The sequence below is a fragment of the Adiantum capillus-veneris genome, chromosome 4 (genome assembly GCF_014529385.1).
Source record: "Adiantum capillus-veneris isolate H3 chromosome 4, ASM1452938v2, whole genome shotgun sequence".
In the NCBI taxonomy this organism is placed as follows: Eukaryota; Viridiplantae; Streptophyta; class Polypodiopsida; order Polypodiales; family Pteridaceae; genus Adiantum; species Adiantum capillus-veneris.
Window position 1 is genome coordinate 26068637 of NC_140934.1, and position 24646 is coordinate 26093282.

A 24646-nucleotide genomic window follows, 5' to 3' on the forward strand; every position below is an offset into this window, starting at 1 on the left:
ACTCTTGAAAATTTACCTCAAGTGCATCCTTAAGCTTACCCACTGGCTCATACAGCTTTTAAAGCATAATTTCCAGCCGGATTTAGTGGTTGACAGTCTTTTGGTGTTGTTTCAAGCTGTAGACCTAAAATTATGCAGCTTTATATAAACAACTCACAATTGATTCTTTTGGATAGAGCAATGTTCTGAGATCCCACCTCGGATTTTACTTACCCTACTAGATTCTAATGGAATGGGGTTGTGGAAAGTGTCCACAAACACTTGTTTTCTTGTTTTTTTATGGTTTTTGAGCCTTGATCTTAAGACTTGTCCCCTCCATCAATCATTCTCAAAATCCTAATATAATTCTACAATCCTAAAAGGTACTTAGCAATTACACTTACTTCTAAGATACCTCTACACAGCAAAAGACGACAATCTTAAGCTATGCGGACTTAAAAAGAAAGGTTTTGACTTTAGGTGATCCTAGAGGAAGTTAAAGGACAACTCCACAAGATGCTTGTGTTTTTCCCTAGTTTAGGTCTCTTCGATCCCCATTAGTGGCACCAAATGTGGGACGAGTGTCTAACCTCACTCCTATCTTATTGCAAACATAGCGAGAACCACGTATTTAATTGCCAATCCATGGGACAAAGCTGACTCAACTAGTGCATAGAGGCTACAAGAGGTTGTCAATATCTTGGAAAACAACAGACAAATCGCATCTAACTCAAGCTACACTCAAATGACAAAAATAACCAAGAGCTAGTCGCTAATAATCGACAAACAAATCATAATTGTTACAGAATCAAATGATATCTAAACATTACAAAACTTCCACGACATGTTTATAAGACCTAAGAAGACATGCTTATGGTCTCAAATCTCACTTTAGGTCAAGTGAAAAAATTGTAATTATTAACAGCAGTGAGTTTTTGACCTAGTCGTTTTTTACCCAGAATGCATCTAAATGCTTAGCAATGATGCCCAATACCCCACCTATACATATTTTGTGATTTTTAAGCTTAAAGTCCTACTTATGATGAAATTAGACCGCGGGTCTCGACGACACCAAAAGCTACGGATTACCATGAAATGGTTATGTCAATGCGTAGAGCTCTTACCTGTGGTTGCAACGCAACATACAACACTCCAATGTGACAACCAAAAAGGGAGTAGGAAGCACAAGAAGGAGAGAAGTGAGCGTCGTTAGCTCACGATGTGTTCCATTATCCAAATACTTTCAAAATTTGGTTTTTATACCTTAGCTAAGGTTTCTGTGGTCAAAACTAATAATCTGGAAGCTCTAACTAAAGATAGGTTGATATAATCTAGAAGTTTGTAGCCCTGGCTTATCAATTACACTATTTTATCTGGAAAGTAAGAGTTACAACATTCTTGATTCATCAAAATAATAAGTTCTTTTACAATAAAAGCTCCAAAAAATGTTATCGAGTTAGCTTGCTGCTAACACCAAGCAAAAGTTAATCCCTAAGTTTGTTTTAGGGTTTTCACCTTGAACTATTTTTGGCACTTTTGATGAGTTTTTTGGATTTTTTTGACTAAACTCTTTTGGAGACTTTTGTTCACAATGGTCTCTACTACAGGCTGGAAAAGTTTCTGTCCAAAAATTTCTCAAGGGTTCATGGATCGCGATCCATGTTCCACCAAATTTGGATCTAAATTTTTGGTGTGCTGATAGCTTATGATGTTTGTAGCCTGCTCATCAAGAAATTACTGATTCTGGATCAGTTTTGCCCTACCAAAACTGACTTCTATAGTCTATTGTGGCAATTTTGACAATGTTTTGTTTTTGGCTCTTTTGACCACTTTTTACAACTTTTTTGCATATGGCTCTTTTGAAAAAGTTGTTCCAAATGGTACTAGCTATCTACTTCTCAAATCTTAGCCAAATGTTTTAATGAGGTACATGGATCATGATCCATGTTTGACCTCATTTTGACATAAAACTCGGTCATCTTATAGTCCATGCATTGGTGATACTCTTTCCCAAATCTTTTTGAACCTAGTCAGCTTTTTCCAAGTCAAATGTGAGTTTTTCTGTCTGTCCTACAATTTTTGGCTATCTAGCATAATTTTGGTGTTTTGATCAACTTTTTACAATTTTTTGCTATGGTCCCTTTTGGCAAAGTTGTTCCACTAGCTATCAAGGATGTACTTGTCAAATATCAGTCCCAAATGTCAATAGGTACATGGATCGCAATCCATGTTTGATAGCTTTTTTAATGAATTTTTTTCTTTTGGTTTTCCATGCCCTATAGAAGCCAAATCTCACCCCTTTTTGCATTTGGGTCCCAAAAAGTTGAAAAATCCCAAATTTTATGTCTACAATGCCTTTTTTGTTGTTTTTGCCCTAATAGTCAATTTGATGTGATTTTGAGTTTTTTTATCAAGAAAACTTGATCAGAGCAATATCCCGTTGATGCTCAATGTCACTAGTCACTTTTTTTCCAAAATGGTCTTTGGGGTACATGGATTGCAATCCATGTTCCTCCACATAATCATGCCAAACTTTCCAGATTGCTTCTAGAGAGTCTGCTAATGCTCTTGATCCACAAATTTTTGAATTTGGATCACTTTTGAGGTCTCTACCATCAAATTTTTAGAGTTATTGTCATTTCAGCCAAAATATGTTTTCACCCTTCTTTCCCACAATCTTTTAGCCAAAATTTGTGGTGGTCGTTTCTACTTACCCTACTCCTAGGTACTAAAATGAAACATGAAACAAAAACAAACAATACAAAATAAAGTCTAGGAACACTCTTCTATGGTCAAAATGACTAAAAATAGTGATTTAAGCACTCAAATCTGAAGATTAGGCTCACTAACACATAGTTGCAAACCTCAACAAAACTGACAATGCTTACACTTAATTGAAAGATCAAAGAAAGAGGAACATAATGCAAGTTTTTGAATAAAAAATAGATTACCCAATCATTAGCAAAGTTGACTACAAGTTGGAGCAGCTTCGTAGCTTGAGCGTACATCCAACAAATCTCTCTCTTCAAAAGATAAGCCTTTTTTTCACATTGAGGTTATTGACCTTTATACTTAGGGAATTCAAAATGGCCAGTGGCCAGTTCACATGAACTTTGACAAATGTCATGACAGCATTACAACTCAAGGAATTGGCCTGCTACTCTGGAATAAGGATTTACAAAAAGTATCGTACACTAGCTCCAAAAACTAATAGAGTACAAATATGGTGTTCGGCTACGTGTTCGACCAGGTGGGCGCCCGTTCGATCAATCCTCAAACAAAAATCTATCCAGTTTGGCTCACAATGGCTTTATCAGACATTGATAATGAGCCCACATCACCAAACTACAAAAAAAAAAATTGATTCAATATTGGGCACCTTGTGCAAGAAAGAGTGGGATGACGGATACTCAAGCTTACACTAATTGCTGGAAGGGTTTTGGGCTATTAATTGCAAGGACCCACAAGTGTGGGAAATGGTAGATGCAATTGTTTGGTAATGGAGATTCAACAAAGAAGGACAATTTTCTAGAATTAAGATTCCAGAAAGGCATGCTCTAAAAGCTAAAGCAAGTCTTGCTCGTGCACATCAACCACGCTTGGACCAAAATTTGGATATGGCATCAAATTTGGAGTAGATTATGTAGAGCTTCTATTATGACTATAAGAGTCAATTTTGTAAACAAGATTTCTAGCTGTATCAACCTTTATTTCTTTTATTTAATTAAGAGTGTTTCTTCAAATTCATGCTTTGTTCATCCTCTTGACTTTTGGTGTTTATCAACACCACAATCCAATAAGATTTTCACTCTATCTTATCAACAAGTTTGTCTCTTTTTTTTCCACTTTAAGTTGGAAATTTTCAAATTACATGAATTTGGTCAATTTGGAGATTCCCACAATGCGAGATTTTTACCAAAATAACTAATATGGTCTTTGTTGTCATTGACAAACACAACCACTCTACCAAACCAGATGTATACCTATACTATAAACATTTTTATCAAATCCATGTCCCATATGATGATATCAACACTTTGTTGATATATGACACACCCCATAAGGTCTTGCTAAATCCACCAAGCACCACTCTCTCCCATTAGGAGAAAGTTGGACTCACTTTTGGGCCTTTCAGTTCTAGAGAGAGAGTGATGCTCGACCAATGAGGAAGAGGCTAACGTTACGTTAATCGACATTTTGGAGTCAAGCTCTTTTAAAGAAAAGAGAGAAAATACTATTTTTGTTCATCAAATTGCACAATTTCACATTTTCAAGGCATACACAATTTCACGTTTTCAAGGCATAAATGCCGTAAGTCGTACTAACTCTGTACTGAGGAATTTCAGAATTTTCATTGAAGACTCTATCTAGTATCTTTGTTCCCGCCCAAATATGACTTTGAGTAGCTCTACTTCCCTCTCAAAACTTCTTCCCTTTTTCATATTTGCGCTAACCTTTCTGTGTATTCTATTGCCCACCATGACTACTTCTCGAAGGCCTAGGACTACCATTGACTCTGTTAGCATATTCAATAGTTATACTACAGACGATCAAGCATGGACACCATCTCGAATAACTATCGGAAGTTGGGTTCTACTGCAAACTAGGAGGAGGAAGAGGAGGCAACGCAATGATTTTGTGGAGGCTTTCAAGGGACAAGTTAAATAGTTTAACGTGTGTGCACAAAGAAAGCGGGTGAAAGAGGTTCTCATACAACATGCTTTCCAACATGCAGACTTAAGGTTGCAAACATCTCCTCCAAGTTTTCCAAGGCATCGACCCAACTGTAAGTTATTTTGACTAGTAGCTCGCTTAGTGCATGATTATATTCGAAGGTTAAGTGGTGGATATCATCTTTGGTATGTTTCAGAAATTTATCCATCGAATAGGACAGATTGGAAACTAGTTGAGAGCATAGTTGGGATTTTTTATGCTTTCCATGCATTTATTAGTGAGCAAATGTACCGAGGAAGACAACACAAGTAACTTGCAGATAATGGAATTTTATTTTATGATATGTCATATGTGGAACCGAGAACTTCCATTGGTTGGGATCGTATAGCTCCCTTTGTCACTTCCATCCTTTGACAACAAGGATTGGTCCTTGCCAGCTTCGCAAACTAGTGAAAGCTTTAGGAATAAGTTGTTTCAGGATATACAAAAGTCCCTCAAGTATTCAATTGCCACAAAAATAGTTCGGCTCGCACTATTTATGCCTCTTGAAGTGTTTGTAGATTTTTTCTTCGATGAGCAAATAAGAACTACCACAACAATGTTCATTTGCAAGTCTGAGAGCTGTTTGGACTTTTTAGATGATAATTGGGATAGGAAACAATCACAAAGCAAAATCTATATTTTGCAAAAGAAGTTCATAATTTGCAAGTTCATTATAAGATCTCAAAATTTCTTAGTGTCGTTTTACTATATTAGATATCATCTTCTTAGTGGGCAGCTTATTCCACTCGACCAAGATACAAAGAATAGCCTCGCAAACAAACCTTTATCAATGGAGCTCTACTTTCAAGACAGCCTACTTACTGTGATGGAGACAATGTCAAGCACAACTCTTGCACAGCTCAGGGTAGATCTTACATGTGAAGGCCTTCCACTTTTGCCGAAATTGTATGCATTCCGTCTCAACAATAGAAAGGTGCTTACTAAATCAATGAATTTTGATTGTCTTTAATACATTAAGACAGAATCTAGCTTTTCCTTCTTTTCAAATTCCACGACGCAAGGAGAAAACAACATTGTGCAAGGAGTCACTCACAAATACACTTCACTTAATTTCTTCCACCAGAAGCTAGGTCACATACCTTGTGCACGCAAAGATCTTTGATTCCATACAAACCATGATGTACTCTTCAAAATGACTAATGCAGAGACATTTTGTGTGGCGGTCAAACAATGTTTCATTAATGTACATTTTCATTGTCTCAAAACTTTACATATTGTGTTTTTTCTGTCAAGATTTATACAAGTAAATTGCACCCTTTCCCTGCTACTGTCCTCTCCACCGGTTTGTGCCACTCGTCCCCTGTCCTCTCCCCCGGTTGCTGCCATTGGTCCCTTGCCCTTTGCTCCGGTTGCTCCCCTTCCCTCTGCTCCGGTTGTTGCTACTTCTGCCTCTGGGAACGCTGGTCTCGGGCATCCTTTTGCATCGCTTGAAATCATGGGCCTCTTCCATGGCTTCCCATGCATCTTACACCTATGAAGCTTCCCTCTGTTCTTGCTCTTGCCGTCGACGTGCAGTCCATTCCTCTACTTCTGCGGCATCCGCATAATATTGATTTATTGCTTCTTGCATATTTTGAACGTCTTCTTGAGTCTGATTGTAGTGCTGCATCATTTCGTTAATGCGATCTTGTTCGAACTCGAGCTCTCGCCCCTTCCTCTCTTGTGCGTCTGTTTACCGAGATTATAATATGCTGGATGGCCATTATAGAAAAAATGTTGCACATCGTTGGGGGTGTAGTTATGTAATTGAAGTTCCTGTAGAAGCGTGATACAAACGTTTGTTGCTTCATACAAACGTTGCAGCAAACAATGAAACAACACAATTACTTACGTTCGGTACATCCATAATTTGACTCGGGAGCAATAGGGCATTCAAACAGGTTCGTCCGCCACAGCTATAGTCATCAGTCTACGTGGGCACGGTTACCTGTTCATGCCCGATGGTATTTCCTAGATCATGTTCTAACAAAACATGCTTTACACAGCATACAAGTTTTTTTGCGGCACTACATACATAACCACTTGAGTCAGCAACACATTACAAAGAGACACTACTTCCAAATGTACCCAGATGGGCCTTACGTTTTTACATGACCGTCAAATGCCCTACTTTGCCTGGAGTTTGCGTAGTAAACAATCTTAGCTTCCATGTCAAATAACATCAGACTCCAATGATCACTACAAAGACACCATCAAAGATGAGGAGAAAGATTCTAAACGCAACATGGTTTTTACAAGGCAAGAAAAAAATCACGATTGATTGTATGCAGTGACGAGAAAGCGCACTAGATCAAAGTTGACTCTGCTAAACCAGTTCATCAGACTCAAAAAGGAAACTGAGTTGTTCTGCAGCAAAGGCGATATCAGCGGATCTATTATGTATACTTTGTCTTGAACCTCAGGGAACAGAAGCGAGATAGCATGACTAACATGAATCAATGGCAGAGATTAGACTTAAGGTATTTCAGCGGGCTGTCACTGCCACAAACCCATGAGTCATACCGAGCGAGTGGGGCAGCTATCGAATTCCATAAGCCACTAACTCGCTTGGTATTGACCCATGTCTCAACGGTAGTGAGCCATTTAATGAATCAAGAGTGAATTATAAAGAAAAACTTGACGACTGCCGCGAACACATGGGTCAATATCGAGCGAGTAGTACCATTATCCAATTCCATAAGCCATTGTCTCACTTGGTATTGACCCATGTCTCGGTAGAGACCCATTTAATGAACCAACTGTGACTTTTAAATAGCATGAGGAATTACCACAAAGCAACGTTGACGACCTCATTTGTTGCATTGGAGTTGGTGAAACTGCGCATGTATAGGAAGTCTTGTTGATCGAGGTTGAAAATGCAGGCCTCTCTGACCTTCCAAGAAGCAGTATATGTGCATGTAGAGGCACTGCGCTGAGGAAAAATCTCAACTCCTCTTCGTTCTCTTCGTTGATTTTCTCTAAAATAATTAACTCATCTAATACGTTGGATGGTCCTTCTGATGCAGAGCCTTGCCCTTGCCTTTCTTGAGCTGGCTCCCTGGCTGCCTTAGGCTCCTCCCTAACAGGCATAGGCTCCAGATCATTTTCCTTCAATATTGGTTCCTCCATAAATGCCTCAAGGTCCACCCTGGCCTGCTCTTGCCCCTCATCAGCCCTTATTGGTTGCGGATCCTCCATGACTTGCTCATTTTGGTGTCTAGCCTGCTCCTCCATAACTGTCTCTGTATCTTCCATGACTGCCTTGGGATCCACTCTGGTTTTCTCATGCCCATCTGCGTCTATCTTAGCCTACCCATCTGTGTTGTTTCTCTCGACCGGTGATCGGGTCCTTCTGTTGTTTGTTTCAGGCCTAGACGGCTCTATCTGTCATGCACGAGGATGGAGAGGGGGGATGTTGAGAGAATATCCATGGTTCTACTATCCCGGATAGGCACTGGCTAAAGCAGCCCATCGTAGCGGAAATGCAGCCTCCAAAGAGTATCAAAATCCCGTGGCATGATAGTAACGCGGTGTGCATGGGCAGCCAGGATATATCCATCTTTGAAGAATTCAACAAGGTAGTCTTCTACAATTTCTTGAAGGCAGAGTAGTGCACTACTGGCCCATCGTATGCCAACTCTCCACTGCTCGCAAATCTCTCACACTACTCGCTGGAAAGAAAGACATGGAATAGCAGGTTGAACGTGTCATTCTATCCTGCACAGCTCTTGCAGAACACCTCTATGCGCCTCATATCGGTGTCTTCTTGCTTGATCATTCAAAGATTCACTTGTTGCCCTCCTAGGCATGGCCTAAGCACGAGGCATCTCTACAAATAGCAGAACACAAAACTACATTTCATTTGTCAACACTTAAGATTTCAAAAAAAGTCAGTACCAAGCGAACAAGTGCATTGGATAGAGTTTGCCTTCACTTATTCGCTTGGTAGTGACCTTAGAAAATAGTAATATCAGACATCACTTATATTTTTGAGGTCAGTACCAAGCGAACAGGTGCATCGGAAAGAGTTTGCCTTCCCTTATATTTTCTTGGTACTGACCTCAGAAAAGTGTAATAGCAGACATCACTTATATTTTCTGAGGTTAGTACCAAGCGAACAGGTGCATCAGAAAGAGTTTCGTTGCCTTATTTGCTTGGTACTGACCTCAGAAAAGTGTAATAGCATACATGACTTATATTTTCTTAGGTCAGTACCAAGTGAACAGGTGCATCGGAAAGAGTTTGCCTTTCCTTATTCGCTTGGTACTGACCTTAGAAAAGTGTAATAGAAGACACTTATATTTTTTGAGGTCAGTACCAAGCCAACAGGTGCATCGAAAAGAGTTTGCCTTCCCTTATTCGCTTGGTACTGACCTCAGTGTAATAGCAGACATCACTTATATTTTTTGAGGTCGGTACCAAGCAAACATGTGCATCAGAAAGAGTTTTCCTTCCCTTATTTGCTTGGTGATGACCTCAAAAAAGTGTAATAGCAGACGTCACTTATATTTTGAGGTCAGTACCAAGCCAACAGGTGCATCAAAAAGAGTTTGCCTTCCCTTATTCGCTTGGTACTTACCTCAAAAAAGTGTAATAGAAGACATCACTTATATTTTCTGAGGTTAGTACCAAGCAAACAGGTGCATCGGAAAGAGTTTTCCTTCCCTTATTCGCTTGGTACTGACCTCAGAAAAGTGTAATAGCAGACATCACTTATATTTTTTGAGGTCAGTACCAAGCGAACAGGTGCAACGAAAAGATTTTTCCTTGCCTTATTCGCTTGGTACTGACCTCAGAAAAGTGCAATAGCAGACATCACTTATATTTTCTGAGGTCAGTACCAAGCGAACAGGTGCATCGGAAAGAGTATGCCTTCGCTTATTCGCTTGGTACTAACCTCAGAAAAGTGTAATAGAAGACATCATTTATATTTTCTAAGGTCAATACCAAGCGAACAGGTGCATCGGAAAGAGTTTGCCTTCCGTTATTTGCTTGGTACTGAACTCAGAAAAGTGTAATAGCAAGAAAACAAGTTTGCATCCCCTGCAACAAAATACCAATGTGAAGGAGACGCTTAAGTCCACGCGGTCATAACTGTCATGTCATTCCCTCCCATCACCTCCCCTAATCTAGGGGGGTGGTACCATTGTTCCTCCCTCCCACGTCTACGTCTCATGAAACCGCATGGCAGAACCACTCCTCATAGACCACTCATCAGCCAGAACCCAGGCTCTGCTTTTCAGGAACGCCCATGTAGTCTATTTAACCATCATTTTTTTCAGAAACTCCCTCAAGGTTTCGTAGAGAAACTATAGGAAGCTTAGGGTAGTGGTGATGCCTTTCCAAGGGATACTCCCGCAACACCAGCAGGACCGCATCCGGGCCCTCCTCATGAGGTCCTCCTTGGCCCTCTCTCGATGGTACCCTTAGCGTTCTCGACCGACACAGCTCGGGAGTGGCTGTTGTCAACACGGGAGTCAATCCTCGAGGTAAGCTGCTGGTAATTCTTTCCTTTTTGCTCCCAATTTCCAAGATCCTAGTTTGAAGAGCTTATTTGCTAAATGCTCTGTGCAGGATGCTAGCCTCAAGCTAGAACAAATGCTGATCGTCAGGCACAGAGTCTCAATCCTCAAAGACTCTCTGGAAGCAAGAAGGCCTGAAGACCTGCAACGATTGCTCGCCGAGAATGGCTCTCTAGATGCTATCTATAATTGGCTACAGGAGATGAAGGATGAAGTGCTTGAGCTAGCCAGTAAATATGAGGAAGCCCTGAACTATGCCAACAAGCTTTAGGAAGAGATAGTCTAGCTGTGAAGGAAAAGGATTAAATTCTAACTGGTTATTGCAAACCCTAAACCCAGTGTTTTCTAACTCAAAACCCCCTACATGGGTATTAAGTTGTAATTTTGCAGTTCTCTTATAAATTCAAAACGCGTATTTGGTTTAAAAAACCCTAAACCCTCAACAAATAGGGTTTACCTTCCCCTTATTTGCTTAGTACTGACCTCTGTACTAGCAGACATCACTTATATTTTTCGAGGTTAGTACCAAGTGAAAAGGTGCATCGAACAAAGTGGCCTTCCCTTATTTGCTTGGTACTGACCTCAAAAAAGTGTAAAAGCAAACATCCTATGGTAAAGACGATGGTCAGTACCAAGCAAACTGGTGCAGCAAATAGGGTTTACCTTCCCTTATTCCCTTGGTACTGACTACACAAAATACAAGTGCACAAAAGGGTAGTAGCATACCTCTTCACTGTGTGTAGAGTTCTGTGTTACTAAAGCACTGCAGAACAGGAGTAAGAGAAGGATGCACGAGAGTAAGAGGAGATGCGCAAAAATAGTTGGGATGGTTTGCTTATCACGTAGCGTTGATGGGGGTAGAGTTAATTAAAATGATGGGCAGTAGAGGACGTGAAAAGAGGCAGAAGAGTGCTCATCTGGGGCGAGGGTATAGTTGAAATGTTTGGCGGGGGTATTGCCTCTAAACTTAGAATGCTTACCTCAGCGAGGGTGACAACTTCACTTATGCGCATGATTACACCCGAGATTGTGGTTGGTAAATCGTACTCCATGGGAATCTGAGACCATTTATTACTGGTTGTCCTTGTGAGCGCAGCCCACGTGCCTTTTTTGAGTGACCGTTTAGAGTCACACAGACGCCAATCGCCCTTGCAGTCGGCATCTCCATCTCCAAGTGGAAAAAATAGATCGCCGTTTCCTTTGCCTTTTCTGCGCTCTTCCCCTTGGCCAGCTCTCGTGATCCTGTGTTTAGAGTCAGACGCCGATCGCCCTTGCACTCGCCATCTCCACCTCCAAGTAGAACAATTAGATCGCCGTTGCCTTCGCCTTTTCTGTGCCCTTCCCCTTTGCCACCTCTTGTGATCCTGCATTGAGCGACCTCCACTGGGTTGAGTCCTTTGCTACCGTGTCGCCATTGCCATTGCCACCTTCCTATTCTTGTTGTCAGCGGCCTACGACATCACCATCCAACTCGGCGCCATTGGATATTGCAAAGATAGGTTCTTTCTCCCTGTCTCTCCCCCCTTCCTGTGTGCTGTTAACTGTGTGCGCACCGAAGCCACTGTGTTAGGGTAAGATTAAAAGTCTCGCACTGCATGGTTGGAATAATTACTCCTTATGTGACCGTGCCTGAGTTTGGGCATAGTGAGTGAGTAGGCCTATGTATCTATCACTGATAACATTAAATTCTCTGTTCTTATCCACCTGTTCCGAATGCTTGGGTCAGAACCAAGAAAATAGGGCCCTTCGGAGATTCTTGGGCCCCTATTCGCTTGGTTCTGACTCAAGTGACGTCACCTTTTATGACATTAGCGCACGGGACAAAACCAAGCGAATAGAGACCTTGAGGGGTACTCGAGGCTCAATATTCACTTGGTTATGACACCAAATAGTTTTGGCTTGCTTTTTCTTTCAATCATGGGGATCATAGTCTAGAGATAGACGTTGTGAGCAAGGATACATGTGAAAAAAAACTATTCACGTTCTTATACAACGCCCGTGCTCATCACCGTGCACCAAAACTATCATGAATGTTTAATGCAGAGTTTTCTATACAAAGGATTATAGATTGCTCATTTGAGTACCTACAAACCCATTTGCAACAGTATGAGGTATTACTTGTGACAATTCCATGACAGTTGATGGCATGAGATATGTGCACCCAGCCGACCTTGACCCTAACAAGAGTGCTTCAAGTAAACTGAATCGCTGTCTAGAAAAGTGTCCCTCCAATGCACTGCTTGTACAAGACAGGTGTATGAAGCACTTCAAAAAGTGTCACTTAGTGGAATTCTACCATGGGTTTTTCTATTACTTATACTTGCAGATGGATGGTGAGTCAAAGACTTCCCAGTCAACAACTTTTGGTAGTTGTCCATTGGCACCGGAGGAAGAGGCAGAGGATGTGGAGGTGAAGTTCGACCCAGAAGAAGAGCGGGTAGAGGTATTAAAGGAAACTTTTGATGCGGGCTTAACTCTTGCTTCTCTTGCGGATGCAGCAATAGGGTGCAAGCAAGAAAGTCCAAGTAAGGAAGTGACTTTGCCTCTGAATTGCGCTCCCATCTTTGCTATGGCAGGCCACACCCACTATGTTCTACTCATAGATATCATGCATGAGCTCAATATACGGAGGGCTACTACCTAGTTGCAATTGTGAATTTTTGTGAGGTAGACATGGGGTTTGTGGATGATGATGGAGTGGACCAAAATCTTATTGCTGACACAGCTGCCCGCGACTCACAGCTCACTTCAGGGTGGCAACTGATCAAAGATACATTCAATGAAGCGAAGTCCGGAGAGGACAATTTGCCAGCAGATGAGAAACTTGAATCAACAACAAAACAACTCGGCTTGGAAAACATGGGTAGGCCCGTGGAACCCAAAGATCAGGTAATGAATAGTCAGTCTATTCACTTGTGGGGGAGGTCGATGCTGGAAATGGACGAGAATCAAATGGTAACTTTTGTCGTGCATTCAGATGGTATTGGAGATGGCCCAGTGATAAAAAATCATGATCATTTTTTTGTTGACAGGTGCTAGTGTATGACGATAGTTTCCTTAGAAGAGCGGGAGGCTCACGGCAAGGGCTTGTCACTGGAGTCCAAGGCAAGGATGCGGCGTTGTCTCACTACATCGGGTGATTCAACCACAAAAAGGTTTGTAGAAACAATTCAAGTACTTGGCAATTGTACTCATCTCACTTACGGCCCATAAATTCATTACAATTTTTATGTAGATCATAATATACCACAAGGAATACTCCGATGACAATGCAAAGTTCCCACTGTTTGCAATGAAAGTTATTACAAGATTGTGTGGTGGGCACCCCCGCCCACTAAATGCAGAAAGAATATTTCTGATTGAGAAACAATTTTCTCTACGCGTATTTGACATTGGGTATGGGTGCCAAGCACTCAGAGCCCCCTATTTCATGTCCTACACAGCTCAGGATCTGGCTGCAGGGGTTGACGACCCGGAGAGCTTAGATCCATACAACAAGCGGCTGTTTCTTAGGGAAAGAAGATGCCTGATGCTTGTAGGGATTCTGCCATCAACAGAGGAACGAGCTCGTCTACAGAGCTTGCACATCAAAGAGGTACAAAGTGAGGAAGAAGGAGGTGCATCGAAGAGGATAAAAACGATGGGCTCAGGTCCATCTTCTCCCGCTCCTAGCTTGTGACGATCGCCACCTTGCATGGCGCTCCGCCGCATTTAAAGCTCCTCAAGCCATCTTTTTCTTCTCTTTGCGGATGTGTTGTAAATACCGTGTAATTTTTGAACTCTTAGTAAGTTCCTTCTGCCTTGGACTTAACTGAAGAAATGGCGGAGTATGTCAACTCCCAAAGGCCACGCACCATATCGTCGGTGGTTATACACCATACTATGGTGGCCTCTCGAATCAATTTCCAAACGGGGGCTAAAAGAAATTCTAAGCCCATGGAAAACAAGGGTTCCAATGAGCCTAAGGGGAAGGAAAATGTCCAAAAGTCTCCTAAGGGAACTTCCAACAAAGCTAAAGAGAAGGGAGTTTACAAAGGCAAAAATAAACTCTCTCTTGAAGAGCTTGAGCGTTATCGCAAGGATAACCGTTGTTTCAAGTGCGGCGAGCAAGGGCATGCGTACCGCGCTTGTCCCCAAAAGAACACCCGCCATGAACCTCTTAGAGCTACCTTGGTCAAAATCCAAGAGGGTGAAATTCACCACAAAGGATCTCCTCTATGCCATGCTTGGGGAAAGGTAAGAGAACATGATGCTTTTGTTCTCTTTGACCCTGCTTCTACTCACAATTTTATATCTATAGAGTTGGCCACCAAGCTAGGCATACAAGCCTATGAGATGGGAGATGTCCTACCCGCAGACGGTGCTTTCAAGGGGCAAGAAGCTTCAGCCACTCCCTTAATCGAGAAATTGAGGCTCCATGTCCAAAGCTATGTGGACAAAGAGGACTTCTTTATCTCTCCTCTCAAGCATGAGGATGTAATCCTAGGGGCACCCGTGTTTGATCGCATGGCTGCCAATGTTAAATCCCTGAAAGGAGAATCTCCTTTAAGTTCAGGGAAAAAGATATGTATATAGATGCTAAGTAAACGGGTAACACTACACCCATTGTACATACACAAGCTTTCAACAAGTCAATAAAGAGCTCTATTTTCATGTACATGATTTTTGTTAAAGATTCTCAAAATGAACCTAATGTTTTAGCAAATGAAAGTATACACAATCAAGAGGAATTAGAGTTATCCAATTTTCCAAGGGGTTTCAAGATGTCTTTATTGACGACATCCCTTGTGAGCTACCTCCTAAACGAGGTAATGATGACCATGCAATTGAACTTCTTCCAGGAAGTTCACCGCCTAAAAAACCTCCTTATAGAGTTTCTCAAGCTCAACAAGAGGAGATTATGCGGCAAGTGAATGAGTTAGTTGCGAAGGGCATGGTTAGGCCTAGCTCATCTCCATTTTGTTCTCCTATGCTACTAGTGCAAAAGAAAGACAGCACATATTGTATGTTGTCGACTATAGAGCACTAAATAGGATCACTATCAAGAATAGGTTTCCCGTTCCATGGGTAGAAGACCTAGTTGATAAGCTACAAGAGTCCACCTACTTCATTAGGATGACCTAAAAAGTGGCTATCATCAAATAAGGATAGTTGATCAAGACATTGTAAAGACCGCATTTTGCAATACATTCGGTCTTTACGAATACATTGTCATGCCTTTTGGCTTGACCAATGCACTAGCCACATTCAACCACTTGATGGAGAATCTATTCAGGCCTCACCGAACCTTTACTGGAGTGTTCTTTGATTGATATCATCATCTACTCTAATTCATTAGACAAACAGAAGCAACACCTTTAGGTAATATTTCAAGTTCTAAGAGAGAATAAACTTTATGTTAATCGAAAGAAAAGTGATTTTTTCTTGCAAGAGATTCAGTATTTAGGTCACATTATCTCTCAAGATGGCATCCAACTGGATCCATCAAAGTTAGAGGTAATAAAAGGATGGCCTAAGCCAAGGAATCTTCATGAGTTAAGAAGATTTATAGGTATGTGCGCATACTATAGACGCTTCATAGAAAAGTTCTCACTAATAGCAGGACCATTACATCACCTAACAAAGAAAAATGTTAGGAACACATGGTCTGCCAAGGAGAACAATGCTTTCAAAAAGCTTATCTCTCAACCTATGCTTACACTACCGGATCTCTCAAAGCCATTTGAGGTCCAATGTGATGCTTGTGGTGATTGCCTTGGAGCTTTTTTGCTTCAAGAAGGGCACGCCATAGACTATGAAAGTCGAAGGCACGACCCTGTTGAGCAAGCTCTAGGCATATATGAAAAGGAACTCCTTGCAGTTCTACATGCCTTAGACTCATGGAAGCACTATTTATTGGGGACTCCTTTCATTCTGCGAGCGGATCACCAAAGTCTTAAGTAATTCATGACACTTTCCAAGCTCTCCGACAAACCAATGAGGTGGGAAAATTTCCTTTCGCAATTTCATTTTCATATTGCTCACATTGCTGGCAAGCATAATCAAGTAGCCGATGCACTCTCAAGACGTCCAAGAGTGAATGCGGTTTCCATAGCAACTCACAATGATCTATCTCCTATGATAGATTAGTATGCTATTGATCCCGATTTTAGAGATGTGATTTCAGCCCTTGCACTAGGGAAGAAAGAGGAACCCTTTACTTTACAAGATGGTTATCTTCTCTACGGCAATAGACTATGCGTTACTAGCTCACTACGTGAGAAAGTAATGTATGAATCTCATGCTCCTCCTTATGTAGGGCATAGAGGTATTTAGTCTACCCTAAAGGGGATTGAAACATATTTCTACTGGCCTACCATGAAAGCAAACATGCAAGAGTATGTTTCTAAATGTGTGGTATGCCAAAAGACGAAGTTTGATAGAGGGAAGAAACTTGGATTGCTTCAAACTTTGCCAATTCCTAATTCACCATGGGAGAGCATATCCATGGATTTTATCTTTGGATTGCCTAAGTCTATCCATGGGAATACGGGAATATGGCCGATAGTAGACAAGTTCAGTAAACAAGCTCATTTCATACCTGTCAAAAAGACTATCAAAGCCCATCAAATGGCAACCCTCTTCATTTCACAAATCTTCAAGTACCATAGATTGCCAATGTCCATAGTGTCGGATAGAGATCCTAGAATGACCAGTAATTTTTGGAAGGGTCTCTTTGAGAATTTAGGAACAAGCCTAAACTTCTCTTTGGCCTATCACCCGCAAACGGATGGACAAAGTGAAATAGCTAACCTAACAATTCTTGATCTACTTAAAGCCTATGTAGCAGAAGTAGATCAAAGATCCCAATGGGAGAAGTACTAACCCTTAGTGGAGTATGCATACAATAACATTGTACATACTTCCACGGGAAAAGAACCTTTTGGGGTAATTGAGGGAAGATCAAAAAGTCCCTTGCTACTTAAGGTACACGGGAAGATCTTCGCTGCAGATGAGCATAGCCGAGACCTACAAAAAACTTTCCAAAAGATTAAGGATGATATCTTTATCTTATAGCAAAGACAAAAGGCTGCTGCTGACAAGCATAGAAGAGCCCAAGCCTTTAAAGAAAATGATTGGGTCTTATTAAAATTTCCAAGGCTCGATTAAGGCACATGACAGGCAAGAATCCTACAGGACACCAAAAGTACTTTGCTAAGTTAGCAAAAAGGTACTATGTTCACTTCTAGATTCTTAGGCCAATCAATGAGATGGCCTATCAACTCAAGTTTCCCAGTCATTGGCTCATACACAATGCTTTCCATGTGAGCCTACTAAAGCCTTACAAAGGAGAGCCACCTCAAGAACCAACTATTGAAGATCCACCAGAGATCGAGGACCAAGAAGAGGTGTTGTAGCCCGAGTCCATTCTCCGACATGAAGACAAGGTACTAAGAGGTGGTAAGACTATCCAATGATATCTTATTAAGTTTAAGAATTATCCTTTTGAAGATGCTAGATGGATTCAAGGCATACAATTAAAGGATAACCTAAACCTTGTCAATGCTTACAATGCTTCCCTAGAGTAAGCAAATGTACAAATGTTTAAAATGAACAAATTTTTTGTCTTATAAGACTCTCGTTTTCTTTATTGTGCACAAAAATGAAGTAGTATGCATGATTAGATCAAGTTTGTGGAGACGACGTCTCCGGAACACCAAGTAGACCTTGTCACTCTACTGTGGAAGATTGATAGGACTAATGTGCAGACATGCTTGCGGCAGCTTAGGCTCTAAAGCGCCAAATGGACTAGTCATCCATTCTGGAACAATGTCGTAGGGTAACATAGGGATCCTCTACCTGCTACGAAAAGGACTAATGAATATGCTTTATCTTCTCTACCCCATAGTCAAGGACGACTATGATTTCAAGAGAGAGGTAATGTCATAATAATCAATATCTAATTCTCCTAAATTATTTTCTCATGTTAAACTGATCATTTGATATGGGGAAGTGCCAGGGGAGAAAAAGCTAGAATATTGGTTAAACTAGCAGACCGGCCGCAGTAGGGATCCAAAGGGGTCCATTTGCAAAAGAGCTATGTGCAACAATGGGCTCAAAAGACCCTAAGGTTCAACCCACTAAGACTTCCAAAATGCTCAGGTTCCAAAATTCAAAGGTTGTGTCCAAAGGCCAAACATTAGGGGAATTGGATGCTTTGTGTGTGTCCCAAAAAGTCTTTGTCAAGAGGGGGCGAGCCCAAAAAGTAGGGGATAAGAGAGAAACGCCTACACACACTCACAAAACTTCATTTGTACACAAGGCGAAAGAGGGACACATGTCAGCTCCCTAGGCCAGATGCCGACAAGGTGTACTCAAATCCTATTGGATGGCCATGGAGGTGGACCAATGAGAATTAGGCTAGAGTAAATCTAGTTTGATTAATTTAAAAACACTTAATAAAAGAACCAATAAGAATTAAGCTCCCTAGAAGACTATTGGACAATCTCCCAAAAGGACCAATGAGCATTCAGCAGCCCAATGGCTTGCCTAATTCCTATTGGCCAGGAGGCAAAGGGTCCAATGAGAGTTTAGTTGCATTTATTAATTACGTAAAGCTCTCACAAAAGGGAAAAGGGGGACACATGTCAGAAGGCTATCACTTATGCTTCTTAATTTTCATTGGTTGAGGCTGGGGAGGTCCAATAGGGTTGTAGCATGAGTAATTAGCAAGGGGGGTCGACCAAGAGAGAGTGGGGGCTCACACACACACACTCACTTAGGCATTATCACACACACACTCACACAATCTCATGTGTGAAGCAAAGAAGACTCTCTCTCCTTCTCAAGCTTTAATGGAAAGCTTACCACCTACTCCAAGCTTGTGAGAAGGGATGCCTACACCAACAACTCTTGGCTTTGTGATGCAAATCCAACCAAGAGCAAGCTTCAATGCATACTCATCTCCTCTGCCATGCTAATTATTAAGCTAAGCTATGCTAATATGAGTGATTATGTGAGGAGATGTACATCTTTCTCGTAAGTATACTCCTTCTTCCTCTCAATCTACTCTCATACCCCGCTAGCTCTCACCATCTTCAAAGGTGTGTGAGGTCTTGGGTCTGAGACCATGAGGCAATTGATGTTGTGTTTGATAAGTGTTCTGCTTAGTGCATGAAGTTTCCATCTTCATTGCACTAGCTAATATTGAAGGAAACAAAGAATTGTATTGTAAAATGTCTCTTTTGATGGAAGAAACCATAATACAAAGCCTTTTGGAGGGGGGACCGGCTCCATGAAAATCCGGTTCTCAACTGTTGTCAATTGCTTAATTTCTCTCTCTTTTGAAGTATTGTTCATGTTATCTAACTAGGTGTTATGCTTTTTGTTGCTATCTCCACCCAAGCACTCTTGTTATTCTCATTAGGAAGCTATTCTAATGAAATGCTCACTATGTTCATGCTATTTTCCGCTACACACAAGTTACTAGACCATTAAATGTTATACGTTGCTTAGCCCTACATTTAATTTTCTTTACATAGCCTCTTGTTACAACAAAGTGACCAACCCATCAAACTTACAGTCATGAATGGCTTCACCTCTAGCAATATGATACTCATTGGTTTCTTTGATTTCAACAAGAAAAATGTCCACTTCATCTTTTTCATGCATGATCTTTGATTCTAACGTTTTGCCCAGATATGTTACTTTTGCCTCACGACGACCTGCATATAAAGCATCTAAAATGTCCCACAATATTTTTCTATTTTGGGTGAACAAATATATGGAGTAGTAGTGTGCTTGATAGACAACGCAATTAATGCATGCACTTGCACATCTCTACTATCTAAAAGAGCCTCTTAATGTAGGTAAAACAACACTTGTAGTAGGAGGAGACGTGCTAAAACCTACAATATCCTCTGCCAAGCTTGGATCCACAGAACTGAGTGTACATCAATTATACCTTCAATAATGTTCCATACACCCTTGGAAACAAATACATGTTGCAACATGTAAGCCCACAATAGATAGTTGTCTCTATTTAATTTGCATCAAGAGACAACATCTTGAAAACATCAGTGCTCTAAGCCCTGATGAAAGATTGAACATGATGTGAAAAATGCCCAAGTTGAATAAAAACTGAAGGGAAATTATATGTGCTAATAATACAACCCACACTAGACTCTCTAAAACCTAGTATGGAAGAATTTACAATGGACGGACTTTTGCACAAAAGGACGGAATTGCTCGCACAGAACATGCACTAGTGGAAATGTAGGCCAAAATGAGCCCAAATCAAATTGTCGAGCCCGAAGCAAACAAAAAGATGTAGCAATATAATTGACCGAGGGTTTTTATATAAATAGAGTGCTTTTATTTTATTGTGTAATGGGTGGTTGGTTAGTGATAGTCTATAGAGTAGATAAACACGTGACACTGGTCTTGTTTTCTGTTTTGTATTTACTGCTGGTAATTAGATAAACGATAAACTGGTGGCAAGGGAGAGCGGGAAGCAGGCTGGCGGTGTTGGCGGTAGGCGGCAGGAGATGGCGGGCGGAGCAAGCTCCGGCCTTTCAAGCTCTGATCGCTCTCCTCATTAAAGTATCCATTCCTTTGCAGCTCCTCATGAACCACTTTTTCCACTCGCCTGCGTGATGCATCCACAAAGCTTTCTGAATGCCTTCGCCCAAGAGCTGGCTTTCTTTCATAATTCGCGCTCAGTTTGTACGTACCGCCTCCCGCCCCTTCGCCTGCTCTTACGCCCGCCCTCTTCCCCTCCATTGCAGCCCCGTCCCTCAAGCTCTCCTCTGATAGGCGTCTTCTGCTCTTCACGTCTGCGCTCTGCCACCGCCCCCCTCTCACTTCCACAACGTCTTCCTTCCATTCCTGTGTAACCTTGGTCCCATTTGTGAACCTCTCTGAATTGTATCTCCTTGGGACAGCTTGCACCAGCTCTGGTGAGCGTTTTGCAGGCCCCAATTTGTCCGGTGTCCACCTCACCTTGCCGACATATTGGGGCTTCCAGCTCGGAGAATAACGTACAGCTGCTTCTGCAAAGGTGCTGTCAGTCGAATGGCGTCTTCGCCGGGGGAGGAAAGCGCTGAGGGGGCTTTCCTGCCAGTCATCCTCGGGATTCACTTCGTTCTCCTCCCAAGTTAAGGCGGGAATGCGGGGACGGAAGCCGCTGCTCTCAGAGTGCCTGCGGCGGGCGCGCGGGGTAGCATTGAATTCTGCATCTTCTGGACTGCCGTCTCCGTAGTGGTAGTGGTGGTGGTGGTGGTGAATGTAATGGTGGTAATGATGCTGCATGTCGTCGATGGCCTCTGGCTGAACCTCATTAATGAGAGGGGCCGGAGCTTCATGCTCTAATTGCGCTGCAGCTGTCGCAGAATTGCTCGATTTGGAAAAGGAACGTCCGGAAATAACCCTGCGGAAGAATCTGTGGATAGCGGAGATGGGTCGGCGGAAGCCAGATACTTCAGCAGAAGATGAAATGGATCTTCGAATGTCTCGTTCGACTTCTTCTGCAGGAGGGGGTGGAGGTGGTCGACGTGGAGGCGGCTCATGTGCGGAAGCAGAAGCTTCTGCAGGGACAGGGGACTTTATTGCTTTCTGGTCGGCATGATGTTTGAGCTGCATGCGCTGCACGAAGTCTGCCATCTGAGTTTTCAGGCCAGCCAGCTCTACCTCGTCGTAGAGAGGAGAAGGGACTGCAATTGATGATATAGGAGTACTCGTCGGCGGTGCGACACAAGGCGGGCACCTCCGGACGTTGGCCTCTGCTTTAAACCGCGATTCTAGTGGCGTCTTCTCACTAGTGCCGCTTTGATCTTGGCCGCCGTTTGATATGACGGAATTGGGCCGGCCCATAGCTTCCGCCGCAACCCGGGCTGTGGCTGCTGCTACAGCGCCGCCTGCAGCTGTTGCAGGAGGGGGCGGCCTCTTGGTGGGCAACACGACTTCGCCCACCCCACGTGTGTACCACTGCCATGCTGCCGCCTTCCTTAAGCGCGCTGCCTCCTCGCTGGCACTTGCAGTGGCCAATGACTGCTGCTCTGCAGATGTCTTGCGAAAGCTGGGCAGCGTGAAAGACCGTTTCCTTCTCGGATTGACATCAGACTGCAAGCTTCTCGTTCCCATCTTTCTCTCTCTCTCTCTCTCTCGCAAGCACTCGCTGCACTAGCACTCACGTTGTCTCTTGCTGATCGAAAGGAATCTCTCTCTCTCTCTCTTTCTCTGTGTCTCTCTGTGCGGCTGTGCCAACAGCGCCCGTGTGGGCAGACACTCGTTTCATTCCAGCGGCACAATCTTCACGGCAGATCGTATAAATAACTCGCATCAATCAGAAAAGAAAAAGTGCCTCATGAGTCATGTGTGTATTGACAATCCGTAGGTCCCAAACCAAAATATCTTGGTCTCTCGCACCCAGACACACACTGCGCTTTCAAAAAGACAATTCTCTCTTTGGATTTTGTGAGGACGGTGTCCCCTTGGGCCCTTACACTACAAGTTTCAGAAATACATACTAGCCTCACTATGGTAGTTTTTGGATGAGAAAAAAGAATTTCGAAGAGAGAGAGAGAGAGAGAGAGAGAGAGACGAGGGGGCGTAGTAAATTTAGAATTTAAGAATTTCGAAGAGAGAAAGAGAGGGGGGGGAGGGGGGATGAGAAGTTTTGATGTCGTAGTAAATTTAGAAATTAAGCTCTATTTCTTGGAATTCCACATGTCTTGACTCTCGCGAGACACCTCTCCTTCTCACCCTTATTTTCACACTACCACCTAGAAAATTCCAAACAATAAAAACAATAAGGTAAAACACCCAATAATGTGCCACCTAAGAGAGGTGCCGAATTGTTGTTGCCACTACTCTGCACTGTTTCTACATTGGAAGGGCGCAGTCGAGAGCTGAATTCAATTGCTGTTTGGGATAGAAGCGGCATTGCAAACGGTGAGGCGTATAGGACGTAGGACGCAGGTCGTCAAACAAAATCTTCCGTGTAACAAAAAATGGCAACGAGAAGGAAAACAATGAGAACCAATGAGCCAATGAGGTTCGAACTCAAGATTGGAGGGTGATGGGGTACGGAAAGGTCACAGTGACCTTTCCCTATAATGCGGGCGACTGCATGGCGACCGACGGAGGCCAGGAGCCATGCGGGAGCACGCATTGCAGTGGAAAGGTCACTTGGTGACCTTTCCCGGTCGTCATGTGTCGGGGGGGAGGGGGGCCCGATGGCAGTCAACTCACGCAGCTTCTTTGTTTTGGTTTGAGCATAACCGGCAGATGGCAGTTAAGTTGATGTTTGAACAGCACTGCATGACTGCAGTCCAACGGTGCTGACAATGGCGAGACGGTAGTGTTGCAACTGCGCTGACAGTGGCAAATTCCCAGTGCTTGCATGGCAATCATCGGATGCCTGCAGAAACTGAGATTCCGTGCGCTGATGTGTCCGCCTGTGCAGTCATTTCGACAGCTGACGTGAAGAGATTTGATTGGGCAATAGCGCTAATATTCCAAGGGCTGACGTGTCAATGATCGAGCAGCTGCAGCAGTGGATTCCGCAGAGGAAAGCCTAGCAGATGGACGGTTGTAATGGGTTGCCCCCCGATCCCCAACCATGACGACTTCATCACGGGCTGCCACCACCTCGTTGAATGTATCTCAGAGCTACAGTAAAATAAATTTATTAAAAGGGGCGGACAAGTCCCAACACAGGGATCCGATTTTTTAACCCTGCCAAAAGAAATCATGTACAAAAAAGAGTTTTTCTCATGTGAAAACGACGTTTTACAATGTGAAAGTGACGTTCTACGTAGTGAAAAGGGATATAAAAAACTTTTTAAGCACACAAAAGCTAGGCTATAGGGAGCCATCTACGTTACGCTTGTGGGAGGTGAGTGACTCGACTATGTTTGGCATCATAAGATTGTTTGGTTTGCATTGCAAGCTTTGTAGCTAGCTGCGGAGTTTCCATGCGCCATCTATTTCATTTCTGTAGTCCTCATCAACTAAATGAGGACATGTGCACTGAGCACTCACTCTCTCTCTCTCTCTCTCACACACACACACGCTCACAGTTGCACACCCCCGCACATGTGCCTTTCTTTCTAGGAGCAAAATCTCCAAGGTAGGCCATATAAATAATTCGCATTACGCTCATGTGTGTGTTTACAAATTGCAATCAACAATCCGTCGATGACGACTCACGAGAGATATTTTAGGTGCACAAGGCTCCGCTTTCAACTCTTTAACCAATCACATGTCAAAAGGACAATTATTGCCTTGCATTTTGTGAGGACGATTTTCCTTTTTCCCTTAGAGTCAACTTTCAAGACGAGAAGTAGAGCCTAAATTCTGCATTTACTATGGCATTATAACTTCTCATCATCCTCCACCCCCTCTTGGGATGTAAGTGACCCCAACGAGAGGTGACTCCCTGCTCGACT

At 42.6% G+C, this 24646-nt stretch overlaps 1 protein-coding gene across 1 annotated transcript; it reads right to left on the bottom strand.

The window, feature by feature from the left end:
• Window positions 1-20130: 20130 nt before the first annotated feature.
• Window positions 20131-22500, bottom strand: LOC147458886 (uncharacterized). Its single transcript, XM_086510303.1, has one exon. The coding sequence runs from the start codon at window positions 22335-22337 to the stop codon at window positions 20658-20660; it is 1680 nt and encodes a 559-aa protein (XP_086366429.1). The 5' UTR covers window positions 22338-22500; the 3' UTR covers window positions 20131-20657.
• Window positions 22501-24646: the final 2146 nt, after the last annotated feature.